This window comes from Cervus canadensis, chromosome 10 (genome assembly GCF_019320065.1).
Source record: "Cervus canadensis isolate Bull #8, Minnesota chromosome 10, ASM1932006v1, whole genome shotgun sequence".
In the NCBI taxonomy this organism is placed as follows: domain Eukaryota; kingdom Metazoa; phylum Chordata; class Mammalia; order Artiodactyla; family Cervidae; genus Cervus; species Cervus canadensis.
In genome coordinates this window covers 41,524,659-41,549,052 of record NC_057395.1, presented here as the reverse complement: position 1 = coordinate 41,549,052, position 24,394 = coordinate 41,524,659, and the positions used below count along the sequence as shown (strand labels likewise).

Below are 24,394 nucleotides of genomic sequence, written 5' to 3'. Positions count from 1 at the left end.
TCACATTTTCTCCACTTTTACATTTAGAAATTTTCTTAACATGAAAACAGAGAAAAGTAAGAGCTGCAGAGGAGAAGGCAGTACTGGAGGCAGGTGGCATCACGCAGAGTCACAGGACCCCATGGCGAGGGCGAGCCTGTTGGGGTGAGGTGCCTTCTGGACCCCGAGCAGAGATGGCGGACACGTCGTCGAGTCTACAGATATGGACTCAGGAAGGAAGCTACAGAGTAGCTACAGTAGTAGATGTAGACTCTGGGCTACAGAGAGGTGGTGGTGGAGAGTCAGCCACGTGGAGGAGGCATTTAAAGCCTCAGGTCTAGATGTCCTGGAGAAGTGACTGTAGGTCTAGGAAGGGAGACGGCTGAGAACTGGGCTCAGCACCCCAGAGTCCAGATCCTGAGAAGCGAAGGGTCCGATCACAGGGACTGTCAGGCCCCCTCTGCAACCCACTAAGGTGTCTGAGTGATGGAAAGGCTCTCTGGTGCATGGGAGCTGTTGGCCACGTCCCCTGCCATGAGGGGTCAGGTGAGACCAGGCCTGGATGTTGACTGGTGGGTCTTGCCTTGTGGAGGTTGTGTAACAAGAAGCGGTGAGCTCCCTGACCGACTTTAGCAAATCTGAACATTCTGCTGTTAGTCGTTTAAAATCTTTGTATTTAAAACATGCAGTAAAACAGTAAACATATAGTGACTTCATCCCTGAGACCATTGCCCCAGCAGAGGTGTCTCTAAGTCAAGAAAAAGTAAAACATGTTGTCACTTATCCAACGTTTCTAACAAAAAGGCCAGTGTGTATCTCATTCCCCTTTCCTGTGTGCAGGCACCTCGTTCGGAAGCCCTCACCATTCTCGGGTCTCTGGTCTGCTTTCCGAACACCTACCGCGAGATTCCCCTTCGGCAGCCAGTGCCTGAAGTTGCTGAAGTCACCACGGGAGCAGAAGATGTCAAGGTATGTGATGCCATGACAGAATCTCAGGTTAGCATCTTCTCACTCGAGCTATGTGGTTCTGTGGTTCCCTCTTCCGTTATTAAGCTCTGTGCTGCTTATCCCTGAAAGTTTTGCTCAGTCGTTTAGACGTATCAGTAGTTTTTTTTTAGAACACTAGTTTTGTGGGATTAAAGGAGCTAGATGCAGAGTGCGCTGCAGTTATAACTGATGGTTAGGTTCTGTGGGTGTTTTTTTCTTAGATCTGTTTACCATCCCTGTGGATCATAATTTTGTAATGAACCATTCTTTGTAATAATTTTATTAGTTTAATTAGGCTGCATTTGTGCATCAAATGAATTTATAAGAAATAATTGAAATATTCAATCCCATTATTGGCCTGATTAAATACTACTAATATTTTAAGTTCTAAATTATTCCTTGGAGAAGAAAGCTGATTTTTTCCTCAGATGACTTTGGGGCAATCAAAGATGGTTTTCAAATCAATCAATCAATTTGTGTATCTATAGTATACATGAATAATATGTAATTTCGTGTACAGTATATAATCCAGGTAAAAAGAAAACTGAGATTTTTTTTCCCTATGCATGTGTGCATGCTCAGTCACTTTAGCCATGTCCAACGTTTTGCAACCCCTTGGACTACAGCCTGCCGGGCTCCTCTGTCCATGGGATTCCCCAGGCGCGAATACTAGAGTGGGTTGCCATGTCCTCCTCCAGGGGATCTTCCCGACCCAGGGATTGAACCTGGATCTCTTGCACTGCAGGCAGAATCTTCACCACTGAGCCCCCGGGGAAACCCAGGAAGAATCATTTGCTCTGCTCGGTTTTCGTCGCGCACACAGAGACACTCTTGTCTAGTGGGCTTCTGAGACCACCATGCTGCTTCCCCAGGCCCCCTGTGTCCTTCCCCAGGGTTCCCTGGGGGCTCTGCCCTCTCAGTCCTTCAGTGGCCCCAGATTGCCTTAAAACCCAGACAGAACATGTGGGAAGTCAACTACTAAGCAAGGTTTTTATTTTCCTTCATTTTGTGTTTTTAGCACTACCTCATAAGTATTTTACTGAAGAATGCCACAGAGGAACCAAGTGAGTGTGCAAGGTAAATGTTACATGAAAGGTGAACGCGTTCAGAATTTTAAGATATGCAGTCACGTGCACTCAGTGTTAAAAAATACTGTCTTTTCACTTTACTTTTAGACTAAGAAGTGCAGTATGAATTATGTGGGGGGAATCATTTATTACTTTTTTTAAGAGGTGCCATTATTAAGTGAAAAGTGTAAAGTACAGAAGATTATGCCACCTGCTGTGTAATAAAAAGCAAGATTGTGAATATGTGGGTGTATTCCCTGATATTTTTAACATGGAAGAAAACGGAAAGATAAACCAAAGCTTATAAAAACAATGTATGTATAGGGTAGTGATTCTTACTCGGCAGTGGTTTTGTACCCCGGGAGACATTCAGCAACGTCATTCACCAACATCATTCACCATCTGCTTGCCGATGATGCTGAATTTATTTTCCTGGCTCCTCCTTCTCGCCCCTTACATATTCAGGTTTATATATGAAACTGCCTGCTTGAACTTCAACTTGGATGTCCCAACACATCTAAACTGAACACAACCATAACTAAAGCCTTGAGTCTGCTGTCTTCACCACAGCCTCACTGTCTCAGGCTTCATCTCACTATCATCTGCCCAGAAGCTTGGGAAAATCCTTGATTTCTCCTTTACCTGCTACATTCAAACCTTCAGCAAGTCTTGACAATACCATCTTTCCCTCTTTTCCTTTAGTATAGAAAGGCAAATTTTTGTCAAGCTAACTGTGGAATAGAAATGTGAATAATATGGTCAGTCTTTCTTCAATTCAGTTCAGTTGCTCAGTCGTGTCCTGCTCTTTGCAACCCAATGGACTACAGCACGCCAGGCTTCCCTGTCCATCACCAACTCCCAGAGCTTACTCAAACTCATGTCCATCGAGTTGGTAATGCCATCCAACCATCTCATATTCTATTGTCCCCTTCTCCTCCTGCCTTCAATCTTTCCCAGCCTCAGAGTCTCTTCCAATGAGTCAGTTCTTCACGTCAGGTGGCCAAAGTATTGGAGCCTTAGCTTCAACGTCAGTCTTTCCAATGAATATTCAGGACTGATTTCCTTTAGGATTGACTGGCTGGATCTCCTTGCAGTCCAAGGGACTCTCAAGAGTCTTCTCCAACACCACAGTTCAAAAGCATCAATTCTTCGGCTCTCAGCTTTCTTTATAGTCCAACTCTCACATCCGTACATGACCACTGGAAAAACCATAGTCTTGACTAGACAGACCTTTGTTGGCAAAGTAGTGTCTCTGCTTTTTAACATGCTGTCTAGGTCGGTCATAGCTTGTCTTCCAAGGAGCAAGCGTCTTTTAATTTCATGGCTAGAGTCACCATCTGCAGTGATTTTGGGGCCCCCCAAAATAAAGTCCCTCACTGTTGCCATTGTTTCCCCATCTATCTGCCATGAAGTGATGGGACTGGATGCTATGATCTTCATTTTCTGAATGTTGAGCTTTAAGCCAACTTTTTCACTCTCCTCTTTGACTTTCATCAAGAAGCTCTTTATTCTTCTTCGCTTTCTGCCATGAGGGTATTGTCATCTGCATATCTGAAGTTATTGATATTTCTCCCAGCAATCTTGATTCCAGCTTGTGCTTCATCCAGCCTGGCATTTCAATTGATCTACTCTGCATGTAAGTTAAATGAGCAGGATGATAATATACAGCCTTGACATACTCCTTTCCCCATTTGGAACCAGTCTGTTGTTCCATGTCTGGTTCTAATTGTTGCTTCCTGACCTGCATACAGATTTCTCAGGAGGCAGGTCAGGTGGTCTGGTATTCCCATCTCTTTCAGAATTTTCCACAGTTTGTTGTGATTCACACAGTCAAAGGTTTTGGTAGAGTCAATAAAGCAGAAGTAGATGTTTTGCTGTAACTCTCTTGCTTTTTCAATGATCTGACGCATGTTGACAATTTGATCTCTGGTTCCTCTGCCTTTTCTAAACCTAGCTTGAACATCTGGAAGTTCACGGTTCTTACACTGTTGAAGCCTGGCTTGGAGAATTTTGAGCATTGATTTGCTAGCATGTGAGATGAGTACAATTGTGCAGTAGTTTAAACATTCTTTGGCGTTGCTTTTCTTTGGGTTTGAAATGAAAACTGACCTTTTCCAGTCCTGTGGCCACTGCTGAGTTTTCCAAATTTGCTGACATATTGAGTGAAGCACTTTCACAGCATCATCTTTTAGGATTTGAAATAGCTCAACTGGAATTCCATCACCTCCACTAGCTTTGTTCATAATGATTCTTCCTAAGACCTGCTTGACTTCGCATTCCAGGATGTCTGGTTCTAGGTGACTGATCATACCATCATGGTTATCTGGGTCATGAAGATCTTTTTTGTATCGTTCTTCTGTGTATTCTTGCCTCCTCTTCTTAATATCTTCTGCTTCTGTTAGGTCCATATCATTTCTGTCCTTCATTGTGCCCATCTTTGCATGAAAGATTTCCTTGGTATCTCTAATTTTCTTGAAGAGATCTCTAGTCTTTCCCATTTTATTGTTTTCCTCTATTTCTTTCTATTGATCCCTGAAGAAGGCTTTCTTATCTCTCCTTGCTATTCTCTGGAACTCTGCATTCAAATGGGTATATCTTTCCTTTTCTCCTTTGCCTTTTGCTTCTCTTCTTTTCTCAGCTATTTGTAAGGCCTCCTCAGACAACCATTTTGCCTTTTTGCATTTCTTTTTCTTGGGGATGGCCTTGATTACTGCCTCCTGTACAATGTCATGAACCTGCATCCATAGTTCTTCAGGCACTCTATCAGATCTAATCCCTTCAATCTATTTCTCACTTCTACTGTATAATCATAAGGGATTTGATTTAGGTCAAACCTGAATGGTCTAATGGTTTTCTCTACTTTCTTCAATTTAAGTCTGAATTTGGCAATAAGGAGTTCATGATCTAAGCCATAGTCTGCTCCCAGGCTTGTTTTTGCTGACTGTATAGAGCTTCTCCATCTTTGGCTGCAAAGAATATAATCAATCTGATTTTGGTGTTGGCCATCTGGTGATGTCCATGTGTAGAGTCTTCTCGTGTTGTTGGAAAAGGGTGTTTGCTATGATCAGTGCGTTCTCTTGGCAAAACTGTTAGCCTTTGCCCTGCTTCATTTTGTACTCCAAGGCCAAATTTGCCTGTTACTTCAGGTGTTTTCTTGACTTACTACTTTTGCATTGTAGTCCCCTATAATGAAAAGGACATCTTTTTGGGGTGTTAGTTCTAGAAGATCTTGTAGGTCTTCGTAGAACTATTCAACTTCAGCCTCTTCAGCATTACTGGTCGGGGCATAGACTTGGATCACTGTGATGTTGAATGGTTTACCTTGGAAATGGACAGAAATCATTCTGTTATTTTTGAGATTGCATCCAAGTACTGCATTCCGGACTATTTTGTTGACTATTATGGCTACTCCATTTCTTCTAAGGGAATCTTGCCCACAGTAGTAGATATAATGGTCATCTGAGTTAAATTCACCCATTCCAGCCCATTTTAGTTCACTGATTCCTAAAATGTCGATTTTCACTCTTGCCGTCTCCAGTCTTTCTTAGTTGTGTGTGAAAGGAGTTAGGCAGTGAAATTAAAGCCATATAAGTGTAGAGAAGGAAGCAGATTAAAATATGAGCAAGATTTCAAATAAACAGAGGAGAATTAAGAGAGAATATAGTTGTAATTGTGGGTGATAATAATTCAGAAAAGTTAAGAAAAATAGTAAGGAGTTTCATTATATAAATTGGAGTGGGATGAAATGGCATGACAGCAAACAGCATTAAGAGAGTGTATAGGAATACAGATTGTGAGTAAGATGATACTGCCATTAGCTTAAAAAAAAAAGTCTTAGTAGACAAAACTTCACAATCACAAAGGACATCCTCAGGATACAGAGAACATGAGGAGTCACTGTGAGTGTAAAAGAATAGGAAGATGCTAAATGAGGATGTTAAATGATGAATCTCAAAGCAAGAAAAGATCAGAAAGGGCTGTTAAAAATGAGTGTGGCTTAGAACTCAAGGCAGGTGAGAGTCGCTTAGGTTATAAAACCATTTTACGGGTCAGTGTGTTCTCCATGGTGCAAGGCTAATAGTTACAGAGAAATTCAGGTGTTCCTAGAAATGAGAGATCTCTGCTCTTAGCAAATTACATTTAACAAGTAGGTTAATGGGTCATAAAAAAAAAAAAAGAATACACACACATATATAGGTACACACATGCATGAAAGGAAGAACAGCTCTTAAAATGGTCAAAACATGCTGTGGGGCATAATTCCAAGTTGTACAGATTGTAGGAAGTTGAACAATCAGAGTCTAAGTTAGGCTGAGGGAAGATAAAGAGGCTTGGGGTAGAATGTAGAATACCTGGGGAAGCTTGCAAAGTGAGATGCAAAGTACAGTTTCTGGACTGAGAACAGGTGTAGGAATTAGGCAAGAGGAGAAAGAGATGTGGACAGTTCTAGTTTGGAGAGTGTGGAGCTCCTGTCTAATGCTGGCACCTGAGAAACAAGAAAGGCCCAGCACACACCTTGTAACCGGTGGAAAAGCACAGCTTTTACCCAGTGGTAGAAGGTGACATGTTTGTCAAAGGGTATTTTAATTCATTTGATCTGAAGCACTTAGTCCATTCTGATCAGAAGAGGTGAGAAGCTAGTGAAGTGCAGTGGTTTTAAAACCTCAAAATAGATGGATTTTAATTGCTGAATTATTTTGAGCACAAAGGAGCACTCAGTATGCAGGGCCAGGCACTGTGTCCGATTTGATTGGCACTGGGTGTGGCCTCTTACTACAGAGAGCAGCACACACACATTACAGCAAGCTTCTGGTTCCAAGTAGAGGTTTGGAGCCCCTTTTTGTTCAGAAAGTGAGCAGGTTGGGGAGGGGGGTGGTTGGCGCAAGCATTTTAATTTCATATATGTGCCTTCAGGAAACATTAAGGGGAATATGACTTTTTGATCATTGTAAAAGATAGTAGGGCTTTCAATTCCAAAGAGAATTATTGCCCAGTCTTGTTTATAATTGAGAACGGTAATTTTTGAAGGACTATGCAACTTAAAGAATATAGTGTCTTAACACATTGTTTAAAAGAAGTAACAGTGAAACTTAACTTTGAAAGTTGTGCTCAGGTATTCTTTACGATGAAATACAGGATTTGTCTCCTGTTTGTGGTAGTTGTTGTGTATTTTATTGTATGGACAGCAATTATAAACTCAATTTCCAATAGTTTTCGAAGATCCATGTTTTTGATTCTTCCTCAAAAATATCCTGAAACAATAAAATGTGATACAAAAATTAGTTTCAGCAAAAATAAGTGATACATGTGCTGTGACAATTCACAGAAAATACGCCATGTCTTTCATTAAGTATTTAATCACTAACCAGAAAACCAGTCTGTTGAGGGTACCTTATCTTTTTTCTCAAGAAGACCTTTTGTTAATGTAGCTACAACTTTTGTGACTTTGTAAACAAGGCTTAAAATATCTTGTCATTGACAAATACCAAGAAAATGCATCTCTTCACAAGGGTTTTCTTCCTTTTCTGTCTTTTCCAAAAGGTGCATTGCCATCTGCTCCCTCGGGATCTGGATCTGTGAGGAGCTGGCCCAGGGCACGAGCCACCCTCAGCTGCAAGAGGCCGTCAACGTCATTGGTGTCACTTTGAAGGTACTGCCAGTTCATCGTGTGTATTTGATGTCGAGTGTCTCAGATAGTCAACCTATTGTAGGTTGAATTAGCACCATCCCTATTGCCCCCTATGTTACAGAGGGTTTTGATGCAAAAATTCTTTCTCTGAAAGCCACATGGAATGTTCTCTGAGGGTCCTGGGCAGGGCTGCTTCCCCCGGGGTGGTGCCTTCTGGCCATCCACCGCCTGAGCTTCGGGGCAACTGGCACAGGGCCGGCACCCGTGACCAGTGCTGAAGAGAGGGTCAAGGATGTATTTCATCCCCACGTCCCGCCACCCTCCGCCTGCTGGCGACACCATCCCCCTCGAAGGCCCCCGTAGCCTTAGTGCCTGGCATCCTGGGCCCGCCGCCTGGAAGGAAACTGTCCCACTTGTCCCTGCTCAGCTCAGCAGACCACCCCCTGGAGGCTTCTCTCTGCTGTCCGCCCCCCGTCTCTCACACCTCTCTGCCGTCTTAGCTCGTTTTGTCTGCTGTGTCCCTTACTTCGCCATTGTCACCTTGTCTGTCTCTGGCTGAGATGACACAGTCACGCCTGCCTCGTGTTTCTACCGTGTGACTTGCCCAGTGGGAGGCAATAGGACTGCCCTGGGCCCCACTCTCCCCACATTCCGTTGTGCCCCCAGACCCCCACCTTGGGGCTGTGCATGGCATTCGGAATATGATGGAGAACAAGATGCAGGAAGATAAACACACAGAAGAACTAGCAAACACACAGAAAGGATTGGCTCTTAGCCCTTAAGGCCGTATAGAAGTTCCAGCGGGGGAGGAAGAGGAGACAGAAGAGCTGGAGGAGGTGGGCTTGGCGGCCTCGTGGAGAGATGACATCTCTGGCTGTGACCTGCAGGACATGGCAGCACCTGCCAAATGCAGACCTGGGGGCTGAGTGTCCTGGACAGAGCAAGGAGCAGGTGCAAAGGCCCTGGGGCAGAAATAAGCCAGAGTATCTGAGGAGTGGACAGAGGCCGTGAGGGTCAGGTGGCGGGAGGCCTGGGTGGCCAGAGGAAGCCATGGAGCCCCTTGGGGCCTGGTGCTCTCTACCAGGTTTCCTTCTGCCTGGCAGGAGAGGGCAGTCAGTACCTGTTGTGCAGAAGCTGAGCTGATCACCTTCCCCTTCTCATCCTGTGCTTCGTCACTGACGTGCTTGACTTTTCTGGTTATTTCTGTGGCCCTCTGCTCAGCTGATATCTGCATTGTGCAGCCGGGCGCTCCTGGCGTGGAAGTAGCTGAGAGGCAAATCCAAAGGTCTGCCTGGACAGGGCACAGATTTGGTGACGAACCTTTCTGCTGTGGCTCATGGGGTCTGACTACAATGCGGCCCAGGTCTGACCAGGGAGGGAGCAGTAGGGGTCCTCGTACCTCCCATGCACCCCCAGTCCATGGGCCCTGCGGGAATTGCCCCTTCACTCTGCCATCTCCTGAGAGACTGAGATATCCAGAGAACTGTGGACACCTGCCAGACACAGAAAACAGACTCAATAATTGAATTTGCCATAACTTTGAATCACGTCCTCCTAGTTCCACATTTTTCACATTTCTTAGAATGCTATCTGTGCAGGTTAAGTTTAATTTTATAAGATGGAAAGTCTTTTGATCAATCCTTGTTTCTCCAAGTGTAAAATGAAGATAACATCCACCTTACGGAGTTGTTAATGAAGAGTTATCAAGGTGAAAATGAGAAAAATTCTTGTAAGAGGTTCAGCACACCGGGGCTACTCAATAACGTACTACATTTCAATTTCCTCCAGTCGTCAAAACTATCGTTCGTGTGATCTGGATAAGACAGTTGAATTTATGGTTTTAATTTCCAAATGATTAAACATTTCTGCAGAACATTATGTAGATTAACACAACTTGTGTAGACAGAAGGCAGTTAACAGGGTGGTGACCATGTACAAACTGGTGATAAGATACACTTTTCAGATATTTCATGCAGAACAAGGACGTGGGTCCCCAGAGGGAACTGAAAAGAGATCCTTATTGTGTCCTTCTTTAGGAATACCATACATGTGAAGTGAGGTTATTTAGTGTAGGTTTTTTTTTTCCTTTTCTAGTTTCCTAACAAAATCGTGGCCCAGGTAGCCTGTGACGTGCTTCAGCTGCTAGTCTCCTACTGGGAAAAGCTTCAGATGTTTGAAACCTCCCTGCCTCGGAAAATTGCAGAAGTAAGTCTTTTTTTCCGCCATAATGCTCAAACATCAGTGTTTCCTCTTTTTATTACATTTGATATTTAATGAATTCTAGATACTCCGATAATTGTTGGAGCACCGACTGTTAAACTGCCATGTGAGTCGCCCATTTTCAGAGTAAATTACGCTGGCCCTTCTCAGCTGCGATTTCAGGCACCGAGTAAGAAGCCACCAGTGTTCCAGGGCAGGCTCACACTTGGGGAGTTTGAAAGGCAGACACGACCACAACAAAGAGACCTTTTGTCGACTGGGCTTCATTCATCCAGAGTAATTTGGATGGTGCCAACAAGGAGTAGGCAGCTGGTCGTGATGCCCTGTGTGCGGGGGCTGGGGGAGGGGGGCTTTCCCAGAGCGAAGGCCTGGGCTGTGCGTTCTGCCACCAGCATGATTGCCCAGCTGTAATGAGCTTACCACTGTCGTACCCTTGGGGTGGAGTGGGGGGAGTGGGTCATTGGTGGAGGAGAGGGGCAGAAGGAACAGGAAGAATGCCGTCAACGATGACATCCTGGCGGTCAGTGGCATGAGAAGATGCTATCTTGCAGGAAGTAGGTACCCTCACCCTGCAGGAGCTGGGGCCAAGGCTCGTCCCTTCTTTAAACAAGCCCTGGTTCCATACACACCCAGTGGAGAGAGAGGAAGTAAGGTGATTCACTTTTTCTCAACCCTGAACAAATGTCACCCATGAGGTCACTTTGTTCTCTCAGATACATCAGAAATCACAGGTGATCTTCGACCTCAGGGGACCCAGAGTGAAACAGAGCTTTGGATTTTAGGAATGTGAGATGCTGCTGTATGTAAAGTTGGGCTTTAGAACAACTGTGTAATTTATCACCTAAACGGGGGATGCCTTTGAGAATGAAATAGATGCTGCTACCGTGGTTCAGCTGATAAAGAATCTGCCTGCAAGGCGAAAGACCTGGGTTCGATTCCTGGGTTGGAAAGATCCCCTGGAGAAGGGAAAGGCTACCCACTCCAGTATTCTGGCCTGGAGAATCCCATAGACTATACAGTCCATGGGATCACAAAGAGTTGGACACAGCTGAGCGACTTTCACTCACTCACCCCGGCACCGTAGGTCGTTGGAGACCTGGGGTGTGTTATAAGAAAAGTAATTGGGTGCATGTTCATAATTACCTTTGGAAGTATTTATCGCTTTCATCGTGAGAAGGGTGGAGGCTGATGCTGGAAATGGTGTGACCACAGACAGAACCACTCCTTCCTCTGGACCCCGATCTCCCCGCCCGCAGAAGGGAGACAATCTCGGCCATCACCCTCTCCGGTCTTCAGGCCATGCCTGAAGTCACTGAGGTGACTCAGCCTGTGTCACCTTCCTCCAGGAGCTGGCCCCCTGGATGGGTGTGGTGGCAAGGCCATCCCGGACCTCTTACCTGGTGGCTCCCAGGACCATACCGTGGTCTGTCTAATTGGGAATTTGGCTTCTTTGCAGATCCTCGTGGCCACAATCGCTTTTCTGTTACCAAGTGCCGAGTACTCCTCGGTGGAGACAGACAAGAAGGTAAGTGGCCCATCCGCTAGGTTCTCCCCAGAATCTGTTTTTTTAAAGACATGACTCAGGTGGCAGATGCTGTCACACGCAGGGCTTTATAACCGGCCCTGGCCTCTCTCCGTGAAAGCCTCCTTCACTCCTGTGTCCCTGAAGAATGGCCATGGTGCTGGAAGGTCTGTTTCCTGTAACAACACACAGTGATGGAGGCTGTGAGGCTACAGAGAGGCTCTGGTCTGCTTCCTCCTCCAGTTCCTCGTGTCCCTGTTGCTCTGCCTCCTGGACTGGTGCATGGCGCTGCCGGCGGGCACCCTCCTCCACCCCGTGTCCACGGCGGCCCTGGACGAGCAGCCCCTGGCCCGGGCCCCCTTGCTGGATTACATCTACAGGGTGAGTCCCCCCGCCACCCTGGGCCTCGGGGTACAGGGTGCGGACTGGAGCCTCAGACGGTCCTCCAAACAGGTCGCTGTTGTTCAGTTGCTCAGTCGTGTCTAACTCTTTGTGACCCCACGGACTGCAGCATGCCAGGCTTCCCTGTCCTTCACCAACTTCTGGAGTTTGCTCAAACACATGTTCATCGAGTTGGTGATGCCATCCTACCATCTCATCCTCTGTTGTCCGCTTCTCTTCCTGCCTTCAATCTTTCCTGGCATCAGGGTCTTTTCTAATGAGTCAGCTCTTCTTAGGCATTCCTGTATTTATTTGTACCCTTTGGACAAGGATTTATGGGGGTTCAACATTTTAAAAGAAATGAAGGACTTGAGGAGTGTCCACAGAACAATTATAATTATAGAGAAGCCGTGATTACCTAGGCTTCCCTGGTGGCTCAGACGGTAAAGAATCCGCCTGCAGTGCGGGAGACCTGGATTCAATCCCTGGGTTGGGAAGATCCCCTGGAGTAGGGTATGGCTACTCGGTCCAGTATTCTTGCCTGGAGAGTCCCATGGACAGAGGAGCCTGGCAGGCTACAGTCCATAGGGTCGCAGAGAGTCAGACATGACTGAAACGTCTTAGCAGACAGGCAGTAATTACCCCAGGCATGATGCAGGCGTTTTACCTGTGAGCGTTAAACAACTGCAGTTTGCTCAGACTCCCCCAGTGTTTATGGAACATGGTCCATACCTGCTTTGTTTTGAAAAGAATCTTTATTGTAGGAATATCTACAGCCTTAGTTGGCCAAAATCTCTTTATCAGAGGAAGAAAAAGTACAAGGATCCCAATCTTCTCTTTGCTTTCAAAGATCTTCAGAAATAAATTAAGACAATACAGTATATTATATCAAATTAATCAGCATCATCATTTTTATAACACCTAAGACATTGGAATTTCACCTCCTACCACTGACTAAGTGTGTGTTTACTCTGGACCCTTAGTACTATCCTTCCAAACAGGCCTTAACAGCTCTCCCTGTGGAAGCCTTATCTATCCATCTGTCTATTGTATTCATCCGTCTATTACTTGTGTGTCCATTGAATAGGGCTCCCCAGGTGGTGCTAATGGTAAAGAACTTGCCTGCCAATGCAGGGGACCTAAGAGACACAGGTTCAATCCCTGGGTCAGGAAGATCCCCTGGAGGAGGGTATGGCAACCCACTCCAGTATTCTTTGCCTGGAGAATCCCATAGACAGAGGAGCCTGGCCTGTCGCAGTCCATGGGGTCACAAAGAGTCGGACACAACTGAAATGACTTAGCACACATGCACACAAATCATTGAACAATTACTGCAAGGCAGGGGCAATTTCTTTGCTTATTTTTGTAGTAATAAAACTTTAAAATAATTAAAAAAAAAATTTCTAGGCATTTCCCTGGCAGTCCAGTGGTTAAGACTTTGCCTCTCAATGTAGGGGATGCAGGTTCAATCCCTGTTCTGGGGAGCTAAGATGCCTTCTGCCTTAGGGGCCAAAAAACCAAACAAATCCATAAAACAGAAACAATATAACAAATTCAATAAAGACATCTTTTTTTTAAATGGCCCACATCAAAAGATGAAAAAGATTTCTTAAGTCATTAACGGATTGCTTTGTTGCCTTATTTTTTTTTCCATTTATTTTTATTAGTTGGAGGCTAATTACTTTACAATATTGCAGTGGTTTTTGCCATACATTGACATGAATCAGCCATGGATTTACATGTATTCCCCATTCCGATCCCCCCTCTCACCTCTCTCTTCACCTGATCCCTCTGGTTGCCTTATTTTAAAATGCATTCAGTTAAAACCGAAAAAGCCACTTAACCATGGTTGAAGTTCTACTAAAAAAGTACTTTTTCCTTTTAAATGGTTTCTTGAACGGTCAAAGATTTTAGTAACTATGTTCAGATGAAGCAGATATTTCTGACATCACTGTGACTTATAAACCTAGACGAGGCTTGGCTTAAGCCACTAAAGTAGCTGCAATCACTTAAATTCATGTCTAGCATTCCTTTTCTTAAAACGTCTCTCTTAAAATTGCTTCACCAACATAAAAATCACTTTATAGTTAACGTGATACATAAATCTACTGGATGATCCTTTATTTATTTATTTTTTTAAGGAAACTTTTTCCACTAAAGTATCCTATGCGTCCAAAAAAAACTGCATCCATCAATCCTAAGTGAATTTTGGAGTTTCACCAAGTGGACACGCCTGTGAAAGGGGCTCCCAGCTCTAGAAACGGCACATCCTGGCATTCCAGGAGCCCCCGTGTGTGTAGCCCCCACACAGACCCCGGGGGTGACCACTGTCTTGTCACAGCAGACACTTGTTTTTGGCTGTTGGACTTTATACTGTACAGAATCATCCATTGCGTCCTCTGGTTCGCATACGTATGCCTCTCTGTTGGACGTACACCTGGCGGTGGAGTTGCTGGAACACGTGTGTTGTGCATTAGAAGTGAACACGCAGTAATCTTCCAGGGTGACTATGCTGATAACTGCAGCTGCTCCGCACCCTGGCTGACACTCTGTCTCTTCTAGGGAGGCAGTGGTGTCCTGTTGTGGTTTTATTAATCATTTATATTTCTTACATTTATGGCATTTGACTAATAGAAATTAGCTCTTTCGATGACAGAAGCTCAATGAGGGAGCTACCCTCATTTTCCTGTACTGCTCTTTCGCTAGGAAGAGGGCATATTTGGGTGGCTGTCCCCTGCTGTTCTTGGTCCTTTGTAAGCAGGGACGAAAGTTGCATTTATCGCCAGCCTCCTCCAGTCCCCAGGAGGCAGCACAATTGGAAGGAACTAAATCGAGACACATCCAGCCCGACCTCAGAGCTCGTCATCTAAATGCAGTCTTTCCTTAGTTTTTAAAAGCATCACCTTCATCTTCTTAAAACTCAGTTTTTTACATTTATGATCAGAAAAGAAGCTTTAGTACAGTGATTAGCTCACCTACACACATTGACATCCTGAAGACGGTTGTGGGCACGGCATCAGCTTCGGTCAATGGCAGTTTGTAAACAACCAGTGAGCTTTCAGGAAACTCGTCTTGAGAAAGTAAGGATACTTTTAGAATTTATGTTAGATTTACTTCGTCAGTTATACCTTTTAAAAAGCGTATCAGATTGGCCCTTCCAAGTCCTAGTGCCATGAGTTACACGAATTCAAATCCAGGAACGTTTATGCACTAGGTCAGCGGTTTCTGCTGATGGTTTTCATTCTGATTGCCTCTGTGGGTGGTGGAGCACCCGTGGCCCATCATGTGGCTCGTTGTCACCTCTCCGGTGCCTCCATGGACGGGAGCAGCGCCAGGCGTGTGCAACCACATAGAGTGCCAAAAAGCACGCTTGCTGACTTTTGCTTTCCTTTTGCCATCGATACAACAGGAGCGAGATAAGCATGTTCAGAGCAGGAAGGTGTTTTAGGATGGAAAGGATTTGATGCTCTCAGGAATTATCAAGCAGGAATCCTGCCTCCCAGGGGCTGCTGTCATTTGACAGCCCATCAGGAGGCAGGCGGTGGGTGGCATTCCCGGCACATGCTCCCTCCTGTGCACGCAGGTTCTACACTGCTGCGTCTGTGGCTCAAGCACGTACAACCAGCAGAGCCGCTACACCTTGACCCTGGCGGACCTGTCATCCCCGGATTACGACCCCTTCCTGCCGCTGGCGAACGTGAAGAATTCTGAGCCGGTCCAATTTCATTCATCAGCAGAACTGGGCAACCTGCTTACTGTTGAAGAGGGTAAGGCTCTTCAGGCTATTCATTGCTGTGGGCAGCAGAAGGGAAAATGGTAGCCGTTTGTGAGTACTCGCTGTGTTATTTTCTAAGAAGCTAGTGGTTGCAATCTGGGTTTCTGCAGTGCTCTGTGATATCAAGTCCTTCGTCCTTTGTTTCTTCTTTCTCTGTCCTCCCCTTTCTTCTCCCATCTGAGTTGAGTTTTATAGGCTTGAGGACCTGTGGGAGGCACAAATCCCCACAATCCCCACACACAGTCCACTTTCTGTCCCCAAGGAGTTTTTCATCTCATGGGGAGATAGGATTCAGGCAGAAGGACTCACTGTGTGTGGCCTGGGAGTCCTATAGGGGTTTCCCATGGAGAAGTGCCTAAGTCAGACTTGGGAGGAAGGAGCAGCCTTTGTGAGGAACTGGTAGAGAGGGACCAGCTGGGCGTCACCAAGAGCAATGGAGACAGGACGGTTCTGCTCCCAGCAGAGGGCCTGTCGTAGACGTGGGTGAGGTCAGGACGTAGGCTGTGCATGTCCTCCTCCATCACGCTTCTCCCCAAAATGATGGGAACCCATCTCTACACTTGGGATATAGTCAGAATGTGGGGGTGTCATCTGTATGTGTGATAATATTGCATAGAATCGCATACACACACACACACAAACACATACACACACACACGCAATTGAGTGCCTGTGAAACTAGTGAACTCTGAACAGTGATGCACAGTCTTGGTGATGACCATACTGATATTGTCCTGTTGCCGCTCAAGATGTTTACCATTTGGGTGAAGGATGTTTGAAATTTCTCTGTGTTATTTCTTACAAGTGATGGTGAATCTTCAGTTGTCTCAAAAAGTAAAAGTTAAAAAAAATGTGGATATAAAGCATTAGATCATCCATGATAATTTTATGGACCTTGCAAGTTAAAAACCTAGGGCTGAGAACGAACCTTGAAGGTAAAAACATCCTCCAAGAAAAAAGAGTGAGGGCAGAGTGAGGGAAATGGACAAAGATCCATTCAGTGTCATTAATTCATTATTTATAACCAAACTGTTTCTAGCCAGATAATGTTTCTGATAAGCAATGTTATATTTTTGTCTATCATTTTAAAATGATTCTTTCATAGACCATTACCCACATTTGATGTAATGACTACTTTCAGAGTTACAAGTGAGAGATCCAGCCACCTATAGCCGAAGTGGCTGTTGGCTCAGCTTGAAGAGGAGCCATCAGTAGTACAACCCCTGCTCACTCTTCTCATCTTTAATACCTAATTGCTTAAAAAGAAGAGAAGGGAGGAGCTTTAAAAAAAGAAAGAAAGAAAGTTAAAGGACAATCTAAAATTAGTGCTTTTATATTTCCTCTCTAAATTTAGAAAAATGAAACAAATATATGGAATATGATTTTGCATAGCCTGCAGAAGTCACAAGCTTGTTTCTTCATTAATGGGGTCTAGATTTCCTCTTGATTTTTCAGGGCAGCCCTGATGCGGGTGAAGTCTGCCAGGGAGAAACAGTTTTTATTCCACAAATATTCTCTTTCCTTACTTTTTGGTACCAAAGATATTTGGGGTGTGTCATTGTTTATGAGGAGTAATGTGACTCCAGGTTAATTTCCCCTTGCAGAATTCAAGCATGTTCATTAAATTACAGATCCGTATTTATCTCAGATTATAAGTACGACCTATGTAAGTAAAAGTAGAGAGGGTTGCTTTTCCAGTTGTTTTCTGCTGTGGGCCTGATTCCAGTCGGACCTTTCTTGTTAGTGTCGAAGCCTGTGCTTCATCATCATGCAGTGTCTTACGTTATGGACTCCTGAGCCCCCAGCTGGCCGCAGCTCTGCTATAGAAGCATTAACATTTCTGATGGGGTGTGTATCCCATCATTTGGGATGATAAGCATGAATAAAAAGCATCTGTAACTTTTGCAAAAGTTAATATGTACACAAAAGCAGAGGCATTCATCACTGTTATTCTAAGGGAATGAGTCAAGGTGTTTTAAATTTCTCAGCTGTATGGAAATTGTCCACACATCAGAGGGTCTGGAAGAAACATTTCATCTTCAGAGACACATGCAGATGACCTTCTCTGCTTCTAAGAAACCTGGGGTTTTAAATGAAATTTTATTTTGCATGGTTGAATACAGGTGATTTCTTGTCTACCCCCCCAAAAATTAAGAAGTTCAAAAGAGGTTAGGACGATCTCAGTCATCATGCACAATTTCCTAGATGCTAGGATTTGATTGTTTCTAGGATTTTTACTTCATAGAATTGATGTTTTATAAATAAGTCAATTAGATTTCTAATGTCTAAGGGGGAGGATGTTTAGCACATGAAAGCATATTTGTACTTAGTGATAACTTTTAATATTTGGTTTTTCATGTCGTGAATTTAAAAACCAAGTATTTCTTAAGTATTTATTAAGCCTTTAAGCCCAAATTAGAAAATTTAGTTTATTTAAATATCTAGTGATTTTTTTTAATTAAAAGTTTTCATTTTGGCCTGTTCTTCGATTGACACACAGTTCTTTTGTAAACGTGGTGGATTAAGATTTCTGTAACTGCTTTGAGGCCTCAGTAATCGTTTCAGCCCTTACTTGTGAATTTTGCCTGTTTCCCCATCATATCGCAAGCATTTCACACAGCCCCCTTGATTGCTATTGTCAAAGTCCTTCTATACATCTGAAGTCTTAAACATTTTATAAATTAGTTGCTCCTGGGCATTTAATCAACTACAAATTCAGTGAAAGCTTTCTAACTAATTCCATGAATTATTAATATATCAGATTCTGTTAAATATTTAAAATGCCCTAACAACAAAACATAAATAGTCACAATAATCCTAAAGCAAATTGCTTCAAATATATGTAAGCCATCCTGGGCTTGATTCATCCCCTTATCGGTGTCTCCCTTTACCCAACAAAGGGAGCAAGGCCACCTCCCCAGCCCTGGTCCCCAGCCCTCCAAGCCGCCCTGCTCTCCAAGGGCAGATGTCTACCTCCCTGAGCTCTTAGACCCGTCAGTGCTAAAGGATCTGTCTCTGGTTTATAGCTGTACCTGCACATTTTTAAATGTCCCTTTCGGAATGAGACCTTCCTATAAATTGGTTCTTTTAGCCATCTATTTAAATTGTGCTTGTAAATTCAAACAGAATGAATGTCCAAAGAAGAAAACAGGTGGAAAAAAGAAAAAAATCCCCAGACTTAAAAAAAAAAAAGCTTCCTCCTTGCTGGGGACAGGTCGTGGTCCGGTGGTGGCCCCTTCTCACCCTCCTTCTCCGCTGTGACCCCATGTCCCTATCTCGCTGTCAGCAGAGAGGAGGAGAAGGAGCCTGGGGCTGATCCCGCTGACCGCGCGCATGGTGATGGCGCATCTGGTCAACCACCTGGGCCACTTCCCGCTCTGCGGGGGCCCCGCTGTGCTGCACAGCCTGGTGGGCGAGCACCACGACAACGCGCACGCCGACGCCGCCGAGCTCTCCCCAGACGTGTTCAGGAGCCCCAGCCTGCAGCTGTTTGTGTTCAACGACAGCACCCTCATCTCCTACCTGCAGACGCCCGCAACCAGTCCTGCCAGCGGGTCACCTGCGGGCGCCCCTTCGGATGTGAGGGTGATCGTGAGGGATATCTCAGGGAAGTACTCGTGGGACGGGAAGGTGCTCTATGGACCCCTGGAAGGCCGCTTAGCCCCCAAGGGCAGAAGCCCCTCATTCCTCATCTCGGGCTGGCATCCCCCAACCCCTGGACCTCAGAGGGCTCCTTCTCAAACTGAGGAGGGAGAGGATGTCCTCGACAAATTACTTGAAAACCTTGGCCACACGAGTCCTGAATGCCTTTTGCCATCCCAGCTCTGTCTGAATGAGCCTTCCCCACCCCCTTGTGGCATGAACTGGGACCAGGAGAAGGAGATCACCAAGGTCCTGCTGCGCCAGAGCACACAGGAAGACGAATACGTCCAGAGGTGCGACTCAGATGTGGCCATGAGGGTCGCCAGCCAGGAGCCGCCGTCCCCGGTGGAGCCCCGAGGAGCCTTCTACTTCTGTAGGCTGCTGCTCGATGACTTGGGAATGAATTCTTGGGACAGAAGGTAACAACCCTCCCTAGACCTTCAGTTGTGGTTTTGTGTGTGTGCGACTGTTGTTCTCAGTTTGGGGTTTGGGAAAAAGAGAACAGAATTAGAGAATCTCCGAAATGGAGATTTTTCTCTATTTCAGCGTTAATAGCTGGAGGAGGGCATGCCTACCCACTCCAGTATTCTCGCCTGGAGAATCCCGTGGACAGAAGAGCCTGGTGGGTTACAGGCCATAGGGTCACGAAGAGTCAGATATGACTGAAGCAACTTAGCACACACAGGCAGCTTATTTTCTGCTCCTAAAAGTGAAAGTCACTCAGTCATGTCTGACGCTTTGCGACCCCATCAACTATACAGTCCATGGAATTCTCCAGGCCAGAATACTGCAGTGGGTAGCCTATCCTTTCTCCAGCAGATATTCCCAACCCAGGAATCGAACCGGGGTCTCCTGCATTGCAGGCACATTCTTTACCAGCTGAGCTACCAGGGAAGACCCTAAATGAAAACTAAAAACAAAACTAACTGTGCTCTACTGATGCACAGATTGAATTCCAAACATCTGTTATGTATTTTAAGGGGTATCAAGCATTTACTCTGGATGTGTGTTTTAATTACTACTCTGCCCATTGTTGCTTCTGCCTTCATGAAAGAGGCCAGTGGACTACAGAGATGAATAAGCCACAATTTCTCCCTAGCTCTGGTGAGGGAGGAAGACTTGCTATGACTCTGATAAAAGACAGTGTGACTCAGGATCTCAGGAAGGACAGCCAATCCATCGGGGAGTGAGGAACAGTGGAGGAGACTGCGGATGGGGTGGGTTTGAGCTGCAGAGGTGAGAAAAGAGTCTCATGACAGAGGTGACAGTGATAATAACAGGATAGGCACACACGTCAGTCACACACTCAGTGACCACAGCCAGCCAGTGTCCCCAGACAGTCTCGGGAGGCAAGTGCAATTGTGATGCCTTTGAACATCTTCAGAATGAAGTTCCTTCTCTAGGCTTCTGCTGCAAATCTTTGGTGAATGGAGTGGTTGCGGAGAGGTGGATGGATGGATGGATGAATGAATAGGTAGGTTTGTACACTGACTGATTGGAAAGGGCAAAATTGATCTGTGATTACACAACTTTTCTCTTATCCCTTTTTCTTTATAGGAAGAACTTCCATCTGTTGAAGAAAAATTCAAAATTATTGAGAGAGCTAAAAAATCTGGACTCCCGACAGTGGTAGGTGAAAGTGTATCAAACCTCCTTGATCCTGTCTGTCTTTGTGTGTGCTGGCGGGGAGGGGTGCCAGATAAGGTGGCAGGAGTGCCACCCCTGCAGGGACCTGGCGGTTTATACCTTTGGTAGTTTTATCCTGAGGAGTAAACTTTCATGTTTGCTACATGAAGAAGAAGTCCTCTAATCTCTGCCTTTGATTAAGAACCTTTCAGCCAGTGGACGCTGGTTCTCATCATGTTTCTGCAGAGCCTCTGGTTCCGCTGAGGGGCAGACGCCAGTCCACATCATTCAGCAGTGTGGTGTGGATCCTATGGACTAGGTTAAGACCCGGGTGCTATAATCAGGGGCTCCCTGACCCTGAGCCTCATTCTCTAAAGCAGGTCAGATCTCAGATGGACCTCTCTTCTGAACGATTTTAGAAGCAGTTCTGAAGATGAGCTCTGACCCGTGTTTGATCTGGAGAAACAAAGGGCTTCCAAAAACATCTCAGCCTGGGGCCAGTGTCTTGGTGGGCACATAACAGGTGCTTGGAAGTCTTCAATAAACTGCTTCCTTAATCTTGAGTTTTTTAAAACTCATTTAAAAATTAAAACAGCTTTCTGTTCCTATTGTATTCCCTTCAGAAGCATCACTAGGCATCTCCTTAGAGAGAAAAACCTGCGTTTGTTATTCCTCAGACTATTCTTCCCCACATTGTTTCCCAATGGTCGTTGTGCTGCTTTTTCTCCAGAGGAAGTTCTGGGGCGTGGGCGGTGGGGGATGGGTGTTTCCTGAAGGGGCTTGGGGATTCACGCCCCCTCCCTCCCACCATCCAGTAGGATATGAGCAGTCACTTGGGTTCCAGACTCATCTTTTCCAGTGTAGGTTGAGTTCTTCCATGCTCCTTCCTATTGAGTGACGACATTGGTGTCTTGTGATTGTGGCCAGTTTGTTGAGTGTTAATGTACTTTAATTGCATAATGTACAATGGAAATAGCTCCCTGGGGGACTGTTCTTGATATCTCATAAGATATCCACTTATTTTACAGTAAGGATGTTTTCAGGGTTCTTTAAAAGAACAGAAATAAGCTGGGGGGGCTTTTTAGCGTTGAGATCCCATGTATCAGTCACTTAGCAAATAAGAACATATCTTGTCCCTCAGCTTCCGATCAGGATGTTTCTATTAATTTCTGGTATCAATTTATCTCCCTGCTGTCAAGTCAAAGTTTCTGCTTAACCCGTTCCTAGGAAAAGTATGGCTTCCCAGATGGCACTAGTGGTAAAGAACCCACCTGCCAATGCAGGAGACATGAGATGTGGATTCGATCCCTGGGTCAGGAAGATCCCCTAGAGGAGGGCATGGCAGCCCACTCCAGTATTGTTGCCTGGAGAATCCCATGGTCAGAGGAGCCTGGTGGGCTGCAGTCCTTGGCGTCTCAAAGAGTCGGATGCAAGAATGTAGAGACCACCTCACAACTAGGGTTTGTATGCTGTGAAGCTGGCAAAGATGTAAATAGTATAGTGAACATAGGTACACATTCAAGAAAGCTCCCCCTTTTAATATTAATGCCTCTCCCCACCAAAAGATAAAGTAAAAGTAACAGTCATGTTTCTTTGGCTTTTTAATGTGACATCACAAGGAAACCAAGCTATTCTGGTCTAGTCCTAATAAGAAAAAAACAAACAAACTTGAATTCTAGTGAGGAAGAGGAAATGGTTGATTTTCTGTCCATGTGCTTTGGACTACCTGCTCCTCTGTGCACTGGTCCTGCTGCTCCTGGACATGAAGTGCTGTTGATGTTGCTAATTATCATTTCAAAAGCCTGGCTCTAATAAGGCCAGACACAGCGTCTGCATCCTCCCAGGCTCTCTGCAGTGCTAACATTTTGGAAGCTGTGAAATTTGATGAGTGTTTACAGCTAAAGGTCACCTGGGCTCACACCTCTATCCGTCACGCAGTCCCCCGGCATCTCTCTGCTCTACAAGGAGCTGATGAGGACCCATGACCCGTAAGCAACTACGAAGGAAAAAGCTTGGACTTTAAGGAGAGCAAACAAAAGCATTTCAGATAAACCTGAGTTTGTTTTTTGTATGTCCATTGTATAGAATAGAGAAAAATTAAATGCTGAGGACTTATCGATATGTAGATGGAGCTGCAGAGAAATGGACCGACTCTCCTTTGCTCTCCATCTGTTGAAAGAGACTGTCTTTTAGTTCGCGGCTTATGACCTCTCTTACCGTCCAAGCCCCTACATGATTACAGATCTCAGAATCAACTTGTCTGAGTCCAGACTGCTGGCCAACCCTGCCTGTAGTTCAGGAGGAAATGATGTCACAATTTTGGGCCCCATGTGCTTGAGGACAAGCTTTCCAAGGTCTCTGCTGGAGTACCGCCCACTAGCATCCATCAGCACAGAATCCCCTCCCCACCCCCGACATCCATTCTCTGGAGAGCGGCACCCCCACGAACATGACAGAGCATGTCCTCAGTCTTCAGGACACCCACCTCCCCCTCTGGCAGCACGACAGTTCACCTCAAAAGCCTTAAAAGTAGGCAGTGATCATAGTTCCACATCTATGAATTTACTTTAAGGACTGTCAAAGATGATGTGAAAACACCTTTCAAATGGATGTGACCCAGATGTCCAGTAGCAAGGATTTGGGATATGGAATAGTAACATAATGGAATGGAATATTCCACAATCATCATTAATAACTTTGTTACACAAGCATATGGTGTAAAAGTGTTCTCACTCCAAGACGGTGTAGATGATGATTTTTGTGTTAAGCATATTTTACACAGTTTTTTTAAAGTGTCCACAAATATTTTAAGTGAAAAAAACAGTGGCAAAACACAAACTGATTACGTCTCATTTTGTAGGCAAAAACGCATCCTGAGATAGTAACCATTGTGATTTCAACATATAAGCAAAGAACGCGAGTGGGTTTTAAAAAATTCTTCTCTTTCCTTTCTGTATTTTCCAATTTTTCCTCTGAGTATGGTCATTAAATGTAACCTATGGGGGAAGCAGGAGGAGTAAGCTATCAAGACAAATCCCTGGGTCAGGAAGATCCCTTGGAGGAGAGCATGGCAACCCACTCTGGTATTCTTGCCTGGAGAATCCCATGGACAGAGGAGCCTGATGGGCTACAGTCCATCAGAGTCTGATGGGTCACAAAAAGTCGAACATGACTGAAGTGACTTAGCACACACACAGAAGGAGATATTGAAGAATGTGTTAAAATACAGAGCCCAGATTCTATCACTGTCGAGTCTAATCAGATTATAATTTTGAGGTATGAAATGATTAGGCAGCAGAAACATTTCAATGTTGTTTAAATGCTCAGTAGTTTTTCCAATAGATTTTTCCAGAGTATATGCTAGAAATCAGGAGAAAAGTGGAACTGCTCTGGAAATGGTAATCCAAAATCTAAAACATAGAGACTGGAATCCACGTCTTGGGTGATGGAGCTGTGGTTCTTGGTTAAAGCTCTATTCCAGCGAGAGTGATGTCATCACCTCTAAACTATGCCCACATCACTTGTCGTAGATCTAGTGACCTTGACACTGTACTCCAGTGTATAAT

At 45.0% G+C, this 24,394-nt stretch overlaps 1 protein-coding gene across 5 annotated transcripts in view; it reads left to right on the top strand.

The window, feature by feature from the left end:
- The window catches only part of RALGAPA2 (Ral GTPase activating protein catalytic subunit alpha 2), a 294,158-nt gene that overhangs the window by 173,236 nt on the left and 96,528 nt on the right, over nucleotides 1-24,394 (top strand). For 3 of the 5 annotated variants that reach the window (XM_043478793.1, XM_043478795.1, XM_043478798.1), the window contains 9 exons: nucleotides 820-948; nucleotides 1,985-2,043; nucleotides 7,575-7,683; nucleotides 9,757-9,867; nucleotides 11,339-11,407; nucleotides 11,648-11,785; nucleotides 15,369-15,552; nucleotides 18,847-19,621; nucleotides 20,760-20,831. In XM_043478793.1, coding sequence (XP_043334728.1) covers nucleotides 820-948; nucleotides 1,985-2,043; nucleotides 7,575-7,683; nucleotides 9,757-9,867; nucleotides 11,339-11,407; nucleotides 11,648-11,785; nucleotides 15,369-15,552; nucleotides 18,847-19,621; nucleotides 20,760-20,831 — 1,646 coding nt within the window. The remainder of the gene's footprint in view (nucleotides 1-819; nucleotides 949-1,984; nucleotides 2,044-7,574; nucleotides 7,684-9,756; nucleotides 9,868-11,338; nucleotides 11,408-11,647; nucleotides 11,786-15,368; nucleotides 15,553-18,846; nucleotides 19,622-20,759; nucleotides 20,832-24,394) is intronic. The other 2 variants (XM_043478794.1, XM_043478797.1) reach the window with 1 other exon arrangement.